General features: G+C 38.0%; 2 protein-coding genes across 2 annotated transcripts in view; one reads left to right on the top strand and one right to left on the bottom strand.

Moving 5' to 3' along the window:
• Positions 1–12,131, top strand: part of LOC125241327 (alpha-1,3-mannosyl-glycoprotein 4-beta-N-acetylglucosaminyltransferase A-like) — a 148,806-nt gene that overhangs the window by 63,805 nt on the left and 72,870 nt on the right. The window lies entirely within an intron of this gene.
• On the bottom strand, positions 5,078–11,273 carry LOC125241331 (chymotrypsin-1-like). Its single transcript, XM_048149747.1, has 4 exons — positions 10,967–11,273; positions 10,022–10,262; positions 7,312–7,439; positions 5,078–5,437 (listed from the first exon to the last, which is right to left on the bottom strand). Exons 1-4 carry the CDS (start codon positions 11,194–11,196, stop codon positions 5,260–5,262), a joined length of 777 nt encoding a protein of 258 aa, XP_048005704.1. The 5' UTR covers positions 11,197–11,273; the 3' UTR covers positions 5,078–5,259.

Raw genomic sequence — 12,131 nt, 5'->3', positions numbered from 1 at the left:
TCACTATAATAAATCTAAAAAAACATTTAAAAACTGCTTTACATTAAAAAAAAATGTTGCGACTCTAAGGGTTAAAAAATATGAAAAAAATCACAAAAGTAGAACTTTATAAAGACTTTCTAGGAAAATTGTTTTGAACTTGATAGATTTAGTAGTTTTTGAGAAAAATAAGGAAAACTACGGAACCCTACACTGAGCGTGGCCCGACACGCTCTTGGCCGGTTTTTGATCTCCTTTAAACGCCTGTTGCATAAAATACTATTTAAAGTTCTGCTTTTGAGATTTTTTCATATTTGAGAAAACAGCCGTTATGGCCTGAAATACGGCATACGGCAGTGATATTGACATTGACATATGCTTTTTCGTATATTGATGGTATTTTGACTGCACTGTATTTTTTGCCATGCTAATTTGAACCTTATCTCTGAGCGATGTTTTTTAATTTTCAGTTACATCACAGATGTGTATGACATGACATCTAGGTATTTAGCCATTTAAAAGAAACTACAAGGGGCTTTACAGACGTGGCGACTGCAACTGGTACAGGGCCCAAGCCATAATTTAAAATTATATTGTGATTTTTATATGTATTTGTGGTTTATTTAATACTAAGTAGGAGTTTCAACATTTTCAACTCAAGAACTCGGAAATTGGGTAAGATCAAGAGTCTGATGCAGATGGCGATGGCAGTATTGGATAAGATAAGATATGCGTCGATATTCCCTGTCTTTCTTTGTGTCTCTGACATGACTGCTGCTAGCTGTACTCTATTCATTAGGTTTTTATTTTATACACATACTTTATTTTTGTATCAAAATAAATGATAAATTGATAAAAAACCTAACGACCAAAAAGAATAAAGTACCTATCTGTTAGTCTTTAAGACGATACGGTAGGGGTCAATTCTCCATACAAACGCTCTCGACTATTTCCTCCCTGGTTTTTGAAGATAGAGCAATGATTTTTTCAACACAGATTGTTATTATTTTTATCTGTGTCGGACCGTTTTGATTTTTTTGATATTCTGCTTTTTAAAGATTCTAGAGCCAATCAAAAATTTCCAAAAACGGCCTTTTTCATTGTGGCGCAAAAAAAGGTGTGATACTCAAGATTGGTAACAATTAACCAAAAAAACTAAACGGTCCGACATAGATTATTTCATTGTTATTCAGATTCTCAAATTTCGTTCAGATTGATTAAGTTTTGAAGGAGGAAAGAGTCGAGAGCGGAACCTCGATTTTAAAGATTTTTTTGAATTATCTTTTGACTGATTTTCGATAAATCTAGTTAATAACACTTGTATATTTAACTAAAATTCCCAAGTTGAAAGGGGGGCTCCTTTCCATTTTAGCATTTTCGCTACCGTATCCTCTTAATACACCCCGCATATACGTAATGCACAGCACAGGCCTCCGAAGACCGGCGGCAGGGCAATCATGGTCGCGCGATAAATGGTATAACATCGGGCCGTCCCTATCGCACTTACAAATAGTGTGATAGGGCTGATGTTTTATCATTTATCATGCGACCATAATAATTGTCTGCCTGGAGCATTGAGGTATATGTACTACGTACTAGAGGCGACGTTGCCAAGCGAAAACACTGCACATGCTGACAAATGCGCGGGGTGGAGGCAGCGGCCATTTACGCATAGAGTAGGTCTACCATCAGATGTGACACATTATTATATTCTGCCTAATGGGAATTTTACATTTAGTTAAAATACGGCTATTCTAGTCAAAATGAAACTTAAACAATACAAAATAATATAATTGTGCTGTACTTATTTTCTTCTTTAAAATACAATGAATGAACAATATGTGTGTGGTCAGTTGGTAACCAAGTTTCCTCAGCACAATTTTTGGATAAAGCGTATCCATTGTTCCCTTTTTTCATGACCAGGCCAAAGAAAACTGCAAAAAGTGAGCGTGCTACAAATACAATTTCACTCAAAAAATATTAACAATTTATAAACAAATAAACTTTTTTAATATTATAGTAACATAATTCATGAAGTAGTAAGTAGTTACCTAATAATTTTCCAAATAGAAATATATATATTTCGCAAATATACTAGAGGTGAAACACATTAGTAGGAACAATGTAAATGGCACATCTGCGCGGTTAACTTTTTCTAGTCTATGATTGCGTCATCAAAATGGCGGCAGTACGCTCCCGCTCGCGTGTTTGTAGAATATTCAATCTTAAAATATTATAGACGAGTTTTTTGTTTAATTTACCGATGAAATGTCACACCTTGGCTTTTATTTGATTTCCTCGAGTGATTAGTACAATTTTTAAGCACACAAGAACGCATTATTCACGTGGATTGTAAATGAATCACGGCACGTCACTGCACTGCAAGGGCCTGGAGACGACTGACAACGTTGCGGTCCATGGACCGCAGTGGGGTGTGTTAAAAATTCTCTTAGCAACGTCGCCTCTAGTGCGTAGTAGATATACCTCAATGGCCTGGAGGTATCGGCCTTTAGCCCTTCACACACGTCTTTGAATAATGTTTGCGGGGATAGGCAGGCTGACGATTTTTAATCTAAGTACCTATAGAAAAGTAACGCAAAATGTAGTGCAAAGTAATTTGAAATACACCTAGATAAACAATCAATTTAATAAGGAACGTTATCTACATATTTAGGTAAATTTAAGTCACATGAGACATGAACAGAGAAGGAAAGCTAGATGATGCGTATTTTTTCTCTGTCTTCTTGTATGCTACCTTTTTTACAGTTTTAATTTCTCAAAGGAGGTCAGTAGTTGACTACAAATTCAAAATAACACTCTTGAAAAAAATTAAGGGTCACTGACCTTTCACAGTAAATTGAGGTAGTGTGAGTGAAGGGTGTTTGTGTGTGTAATGGGGTAATTTGACAGATTCTGAAAATTCTCCCTGCTCTACCCCCTCTTAAAAGCTTTTACAATCATCGTGTATTAAATTAAACCAATAATACAATATTAACTAGATTTAATCCTAATACTCAACTATTTACTAAAATAACACAAGACAACAATGACCTCTTTATACAAGTTTTAGAGAGGACACTACTTTCTTCACAACAGTAACAACCTTGGCTTTTATTTGATTTCCTCGAGTGATTAGTACAATTTTTAAGCACACAAGAACGCATTATTCACGTGGATTGTAAATGAATCACGGCACGTCACTGCACTGCAAGGGCCTGGAGACGACTGACAACGTTGCGGTCCATGGACCGCAGTGGGGTGTGTTAAAAATTCTCTTAGCAACGTCGCCTCTAGTGCGTAGTAGATATACCTCAATGGCCTGGAGGTATCGGCCTTTAGCCCTTCACACACGTCTTTGAATAATGTTTGCGGGGATAGGCAGGCTGACGATTTTTAATCTAAGTACCTATAGAAAAGTAACGCAAAATGTAGTGCAAAGTAATTTGAAATACACCTAGATAAACAATCAATTTAATAAGGAACGTTATCTACATATTTAGGTAAATTTAAGTCACATGAGACATGAACAGAGAAGGAAAGCTAGATGATGCGTATTTTTTCTCTGTCTTCTTGTATGCTACCTTTTTTACAGTTTTAATTTCTCAAAGGAGGTCAGTAGTTGACTACAAATTCAAAATAACACTCTTGAAAAAAATTAAGGGTCACTGACCTTTCACAGTAAATTGAGGTAGTGTGAGTGAAGGGTGTTTGTGTGTGTAATGGGGTAATTTGACAGATTCTGAAAATTCTCCCTGCTCTACCCCCTCTTAAAAGCTTTTACAATCATCGTGTATTAAATTAAACCAATAATACAATATTAACTAGATTTAATCCTAATACTCAACTATTTACTAAAATAACACAAGACAACAATGACCTCTTTATACAAGTTTTAGAGAGGACACTACTTTCTTCACAACAGTAACAATTTTTTTTAAAACTTTATATTGAAGATTTAAAACTGTATGTTATAATTTTTGTCGAGACATTATATTGCCTATATTCTACAAGTGTGAGGCCTGAGTGCACGCTTACGGCGTGCGGCGTGCATGTCAAACAATTGAAGCTCAAACAAGTGTCCTGACGCCGTGTCTTGCGTGGGCGACGGTCGCGCGACCGTCGCCCACGCAAGACACGGCGTGAGTCGTAAATGGGCGTTTTCCAAATTAAATCCCGAAAATCGAATTTCACCTGATCTGGACGTGTTTGGGCTCATTCTACTCAGAATCACGAGCTGATTCGATCCCGACGATAAAAAAATGTGTCCCAAATTTTCCATACAAAATTCGAGTTTCCAATACGTCACGCTCGTAGTAAGTTCATACTAAAATCGTGACGTAAAAGGAAAAAAATATTAGGACACATTTTTTTATCGTCGGGATCGAATCAGCTCGTGATTCCGAGTAGAATGAGCCCAGACACGTCCAGATCTGGTGAAATTCGATTTTCGGGATTTAATTTGGAAAACGCCCAAATATCACGTACCGAGGCATTTTTAACCCCCGACGCAAAAACGAAGGGGTGTTATAAGTTTGACGTGTCCGTCTGTTTGTCTTTTTATCTGTCTGTCTATGTGTGTGTCTGTTTGTGGCATCGTAGCTCCCGAACGGATGAACCGATTTAGATTTAGTTTTTTTTTTGTCTGAAAGCTGAGCTAATCGGGAGTGTTCTTAGCCATGTTTCATGAAAATGTCGCGGTCGGGGATTTTTTCAAAATTTTAATTTTGTGGTTAGGTTATTATTAATGTTGACTTCAACTTACAAAAATTTACGCCCGAAAACTGTAAAAGCTGTGAAAGCTGCGATTAAAGACGAATAACTCAGTGGCTTTTACACGCTGATTTGACACGCTAAGTAGATACGTTTGCTTGATCAATGGTATATAATGACATCTGTGGGGTGGACGCACGCCAAAGACATATAAATATTACTCCGTATAGACAGGGAAAGTTGAAGAAAAAAACGTACCTGAGTATCATACAGAAAAAGGTACGGTGGCCTAGATGGCATTACACCTTTAGGGTGCGCTCAGCTGGATAGCGCTAATATTAATATTCGACATTTTAACACATATCAAGCTAAGAATATGGGCCAAATTGTCAAAAATGAGGTTCAAAAGTTTTAAGCCTGTGTCAAGAGATGGCAGTCTATGCACTGTGGTTACACATTTTACTTTTACAGTAACTCTCTATAATACTCGATCCTCTTTGACGCACGCGCACCCGCCCCGCTTAACGCCCCGCTTAACGCCCCTCTCCAAGCGTCCACTCAGACCTTAGACTAACTCCTTTTGCCTACGCAAAACTTTATGAACAATTTAAGCTGGTTCCTCTCAATCCAATCCCAATAGTACGGCACGCTAGTGAATGCTATCACTCCTGTGGACATATCTCGAAAAGATACTATACCAATCTGCTGAAGGGTCTTCGCATTTACCATGGGACCACCAGAATCACCGCTAAAAACAAATGGTATCATAATTATGTTTTCCCCTCACTAGCTCGGAAACACGTGTTTTGTCCTTTAATACCAGCGGGTAAAAACGCATTTTATCCACTAGTGTGTAAAGTAATTTGACCTTGAATAAAGTCAAATTAACCGCTTTAAAATTGATAAAAGTAGGTGAATCTAGTAATAAAGATGATTTACCACCTGTTGAACTACTGGAAGCAGTGATAAACGCATTATTTGCGTTGTAGTTTCTTCGCTATAGTGAGGGGAAAAAAATTGTGTTACACTCGGGTGCAAATGTATATTACTTCTCGTGTTAAGAAATGGAATTGGGATTGGAATTGAAAAACTTTTCAATTCCACACTCGGTGTTAAAATACAACTTTGCCCCCTTGTATAACAAATAACCCCTTATTCGATGGGGATAAAACATTTCATAACAGAGTTCCTATGACCATATTTCTGATCCATCATTAGATCAGCGTCATGATACCATAATATTTCATTCTCACGTCATTTACATGTGTGCAAAATTTCAGCTCCATCGGAAACCGGGAAGTGGGTCGAATTTAGATTCTACGTTTTGACAAAAACTAACATACAATAGGTTTAGTAAGACCCACTTGCACCAACCACTTAATTCAGGGTTAGTGTCATCTGTCATTTTCTGTCGAATTTGTACCGCAACAGAAATGATAATAACCTAACCACAAAATTAAAATTTTGAAAAACCCCGACCGCGACCTAGTGGACCGATTTTCATGAAACATGGCTAAGAACACTCCCGACTAACACAGCTTTCAAATAAAACAAACTAAATCGAAATCGGTTCATCCGTTCGGGAGCTACGATGCCACAGACAGACACACACACAGACAGACAAACAGACAGACAGACAGACAGACAGACAGACAGACAGACAGACACGTCAAACTTATAACACCCCGTCGTTTTTGCGTCGGGGGTTAAAAATGAAAATCAGCGCTTCGGCATGCCGTGGCAACATGTTGAGTGGACTCCCAATTTAACATCTAGATTGTGTTGTATTTATCTTTGTTATATTTGTCCAAACTGATGTTAAATAAAAAATATTCTATTCTATTCTATTCTAATAAAATCTTCCGGGGTCTTGCTGTATAGTATCACACGAATAACAGCTCGGGAGAAGAAATAGTTATTTGTTATACAAGGGGGCAAAATTGTATTTTAACGCCGAGTGTGGAATTGAAAAACGAGCAAGTGAAAGGATTCTATAGTTGAACCACGAGCGAAGCGAGTGGTTCGAGAATAGAATCCTAAACTTGCGAGTTTTTTAACACACGAGAAGTAAAATACATTTGCACCCGAGTGTAACACAAAACTTTTCCCCTCACTATAGCGAGGAAACTACAACGCAAAAAATGCGTTTACCACTGCTTCCAGTAGTTCCACAGGTGGTAAATCATCTTTATTACTAGATTCACGTACTTTTATCAATTTTAAAGCTGTTAATTTGACTTTATTCAAGGTCAAATTACTTTACCCACTAGTAGATAAAATGCGTTTTTACCCGCTGGTATTGAAGGACAAAACACGTGTTTCCGAGCTAGTGAGGGGAAAAATAATTATTTGGTATTTTGGGGTGTTATAAGTTTGTCAGGACGTGTCTGTCAGGTCTGCTGTCTGTCTGTCTGTCTGTCTGTGTGTGTATCTGTCTGTGGCATCGTAACTCCCGAACGGATGAACCGATTTAGATTTAGTTTTTTTTTTGTCTGAAAGCTGAGTTAGTTGGGAGTGTTCTTAGCCATGTTTCATGAAAATCGGCCCCCTATTATGACGCGGTCGGGGTTATTTTTTTTTTTTAATTTTGTGGTTAGGTTATAGGGAATTAGGGATACGCACGTGTATGGGTATTCATCTGAAAATTTGATGCAAATGAGTCCATCCCATTTCTTGCATTTCTTAGATAGGCTCGACTTCAAGAATACTGCCTTTAGCTTCTTGCTGATGCGACGGCCATAAATATCTGTCTGCAGTGGAAAGATTGTTTTTGAAAATAAGTGAATATTAAATCACACAGGATTTGGTGAAGTTCGAAACTATGTATAAACATTGGTATGATTTGTAAGGGTTTAAGAAGTAGATGGCTAAGAGATGAATATAGACTAGAAAGAAATAGAGAAAGAAATATTTGGTATAAAAAAACATAGGTACAACCATAGAGGAATAAGTAAGGGAAGAGTTGTAACTCCATACATCAGTAAATGCGAGTTATTTGTAGTGACATCTATCGTCATTCACTCGTCAATCACGCGCCAACTAGCGTAAATTATCAGTACTGCTACTTGTCAATAGACGTCACGACGAACAAAAAGTCTATTGCTCAACAATTTTTAGCTAATATTACAATAGTATTAATCAGTACTTTGCTTTCAATTACTTCAGCTTATAATATAAGGTGTAAACTGTTTTAATATTACATTTTTGGCAGACGCAGCACTGTCGGCACCTAGTGTCGAGTAGCAGTACTGATAATTGGACGGTGTTATGGAATAGCGAACTAAGCGCCAAAATCCGAAAAAAAAGTTATGAATGCAGTTCGGATATAAATGTGATAATCTATAGTATTGACTATTTCTTTGTTGAAAAATCATGCCTACAGCCTTATTTTAAGGGGTAGAATCAAGCGACACGTTAAAATTTGTATGGCCCTGTGTACTAAGTCGTTACGTAAAAACGAATTGAACGCCAAATTTACTTTTACAAATTATAATAAGCGTATATTCTAAATCGCAAAATCGAGTTAAACGCCATAAAAATGTTATTAATTCGTTTTGGTTTAAAGTTTTGATGATTTATAAACGCAATATCGATTTAACCGCCCTAATGGTGTCGGTTAATTCGTTGTTACATATTTGAAATTGCAGGATATTTCGCTTAATGAGAACTAAGAATCAAGAGGTTTTGTTATATCATAATATCTTATGTGTGTAATCCTGGCTAGTACTAATGAATTATTATTAGTTACAATGCCAATTTTGCCATATATGCTGATTTTTTTGACATTTATTAAAAAAAGTTGATTGGAGAACAAAACTAAATTGTTAGACGGATTAGTCCTAATCATTGTGGAGGAAAACATTGTTGTTGATTTATTTACAATGGCACTATTTACTCAAATATATGGAATTTTATTTTATTCCAGTATTCACTTTACCTCTAACAATTTGCATTAAAGAATCAAGCGACAAAATATGTCTCATAGTACGCTACGACCAAATAAATTAACCTCATCCCAGTATTAGTTCAATAAAGAATCAAGCGGAAAAACGTTAATAACTTCGAAACTTGAATAGGTATGGTGTTATTTTTTTTATCTATTTAAATTATGAACACTTTTATAGGTTCAATGTCAAAATTAACTTTTTTACTTTATAAATGAACTTACAACAACTGATTCAAATTTCAAATCTTTCTAGCTCATTTTCTCGATTTCAACTAACTGTCGCTTGAACGCTTATTCCATAACACTGTCCAATTTACGCTAGTTGGCGCGTGATTGACGAGTGAATGACGATAGATGTCACTACAAATAACTCGCATTTACTGATGTATGGAGTTACAACTCTTCCCTTACTTATTCCTCTATGGTACAACACAATACAAAACAAGTGAACCGTTGTAGGATGCCGCTCAACGTAGACCGATCGTGTAGAGACACGTCACTGATTTTTAGGACACCCATAATTAAAACTAGACTTAAAACTAAAACTACATACCTATAACTGGATCAGAACAGACCAGGCAAGAAACATAATACAGATGTAACGGCCCAGCCACGACATTGGTCTATGCGCGGCAGCGGCGAGCGACAGCCATACGTGGGAATGAAAAGTCCCATCGCTGTGTCTCGCTGCAATGTATGGCCGCCGCTCGCCGCTGTCGCGCTTAGACCAATGTCGTGGCTGAACCGTAAAACAGAGAGAGAGAAGCAAAATCGAGTATCAAGACTCATTCATAAAGAAAGAGAGAGAGAGAGATAGTGCATTGGCTTTAATTTAGTTATGAGTGTGGCCGCTTAGTACTATACTGTGGGCCTAGTGAAAAAGGGTATAACTCAAATTGACTCGGTGAAAAAGGTCACAAGTCCGAGGTGGGACTTGTGCCCTTTTTCACCGAGTAAATTTGAGTTATACCCTGTTTCACTAGGCCTACAGTATTGTTGCTGGATATACATAGACCACTAGTCAAAGGTCTCAGTGGACGCTTGGTGCGAAGCGTTCGGGGCGGGCAAGCGTACCGTACATACACTCCATGTAGCGTCGACTCAGGACACTTATATGAGCTTCAATTATTTGATATGCACGCTGCACGCCCCGCCCCGCTGTGCGCCCAATATAAGCGTGCACTCCTTACAAGCGCGGATCCAGCATCGTGCCCAGGGGGGGGTCACGTGGTAAAGACCCAGGCCTCAGGGAGGGGTCACGTGGTCTATTTGTATGGGAAACCTAGGCTCCAGGGGGGGGGGGGGGGTCATGACCCCCATGACCCCCCCCCCTGGATACGCGCATGACTCCTTACACTAAAGAGAGAGGAGTCCAAATTAACTTACTTTGCCCCAACCAGCTACTGCCACTTTATTATCTGCTGCATCACTAAACCTGGGTTGCAAAACAGTTTTCCTTATTTTCGGCCCGAATTTGACAGGCTTCGATAGGAACAGGATTGCTATGTCATTTTGTACGGTGCTATCAGTAGGAGAATAATCCTTGTGCGACTGATAGTCCAATCCAGTACGCATCATTGTCGCCTTTGAGAACGATGAGTGACCCATAAAAATATTGAAGGTGACTCTGAAACACAATAGTATTTTAAACAATCGTGATATAATACAAAGCTTTTCAGTCGAGTACCATGTTTAGGCCACGAAGCTTGCTGAGAGGCTTAATAGTACGGTACTAGATTGAAAAGCTTAATTATATCACTATTGTTTACGATACTTTTTCTATGAGAATCTTTTTATATGATCATCTTCATCATCAATGGAAGAAAAATATCATTATTAAAGTTAAAATTAATGTTAATAGCGTCGTTCACTATTGTATCAACATCGAATTACCTGGCAACCAATTGTTTCGAATAACCGTCTCTGATTGGTAGATAACGCGATAGATAAAAAGATGCAATGTTTCAGATGCAGAAAAATTTGCCAGGTGATATATATTTGTATATTCTTTGTAAGGATTGACGTTTCTTTAAAATAGTGCCATGGGAACCATGTACCGAATTTAAATTTGGAGGTGTTCAAACCTTCGTTCAGAACTCAAAAGTGTTCAAAACTTGCAACAAGAAGATTTTTAAACTTACGAATGAATATTTGTTTGGATATTTTTCAGCCGAAGATATGATTATGACTGTCGCTTTCGTAAAACCGTGGCCAAATCATGGTATTACTTAGTTACCATAGTCCAAAGATAACCTACGAAAGAAGAGTCCTGATCTCCTTATATTAACGCTAACTATTGAATATCAATAAAAGATAATCTACAAATCTCACTTTTTCCTCTTCTTCTTGGTGAAATCATCCACGCAGTGAGCGGCAGTCAGCACAGTCTGTGAACTAAGGAGGGATCCCCCACAAGACGCGGTTCTATGACCTCGAGTCATTTGCATGAACACTATGAACGGCCAGTCTTTTATGGACGCCTCGTTACCTCCTACTATGAAGGGGGTCATTTTAGCTGCTGTGGCCGTTATGGCACAGCTTAGTAAACATATGTGAAACATTTTGAAGGCCAGTTTGCAAATCTTTAATGGAAAATTGAGTGCCCAGGGATCATAGTGAAAGACAAGTGAAACGCGAATCACGCGTGGCTCTTTTGTTTTTGAGAAGAATAAGAAATTGAATGTTACCGTTGTGAATCGAAAGTGTTGTAAGTCCATCGATTACTCGATTAATGATGATTGAGTTTTTTATCGTTGAATTTCGTGTTATTAATTGTTGCTCCTCTGTGTGTTCACGTGTGCCTGGTTGCAAGCTTGAGCATATTATGTAAATTAAATTAATTTATCATTTTCCAAATGACCACCACCGTCGGGCATATCAAACTTGTGAAGAAAAAGTTTTTGACGACCGGTCTGGCTCAGTCGGTAGTAAACCTGCTGCTAAGCCGCGGTCCTGGGTTCGAATCCCGGTAAGGGCATTAATTTGTGTGATGAGCACAGATATTTGTTCCTGAGTCATGGATGTTTTCTATGTATACTAGCTTTTGCCCGCGGCTTCGCACGCGCAGAAAAGTACTATTGTTATATTTATTTAATTTATGCATCCTTTTGTATTTGTACCTATATCACCACATACATAAATAAACTCGAGCCTCACGCCTGTATTCTCAAACGGGGTAGGCAGAGTTTATAAAACTACTCACTGGTCAGGGCCACTCTTCTTAGCAATTAAGAAGTTAAAAGAAAACGAATTTGTGATACAGTGACAGGTTGCCAGCCCATTGCCCACACCCCAGCGGAACCCATTTTCTAAATTCACCACCTCTTTTCCTCCTGTGAGTATCGACTGTGGTTCCACTATGATATGGGAAATGGGCTGGCAACCTGTCACTGTATCAAAATTTCGTTTTCTTTAAACCTCTTAATTTGCATAAGTGGCACTGAAGTTTCACGTGCTCTGCCTACCTCGTTTGGAAAACAGGCGTGAATAATTGAGT

The sequence above is a fragment of the Leguminivora glycinivorella genome, chromosome Z, assembly GCF_023078275.1.
Source record: "Leguminivora glycinivorella isolate SPB_JAAS2020 chromosome Z, LegGlyc_1.1, whole genome shotgun sequence".
Taxonomy (NCBI): Eukaryota; Metazoa; Arthropoda; class Insecta; order Lepidoptera; family Tortricidae; genus Leguminivora; species Leguminivora glycinivorella.
The sequence above is the reverse complement of the archived record's forward strand: the minus strand, read 5'-3'. Positions and strand labels throughout refer to the sequence as shown.

Coding starts and splice junctions, on each gene's coding strand:
- LOC125241331 (XM_048149747.1), bottom strand. CDS start 11,196: ATGTTTCACATATGTTTACTAAGCTGTGCCATAACGGCCACAGCAGCT. Junction 7,440..10,021: donor CAGTAGCTGGTTGGGGCAAA/GTAAGTTAATTT, acceptor TTTCCACTGCAG/ACAGATATTTATGGCCGTCG. Junction 5,438..7,311: donor TCAGATGAATACCCATACAC/GTGCGTATCCCT, acceptor ATTTGTTTTTAG/CGGTGATTCTGGTGGTCCCA.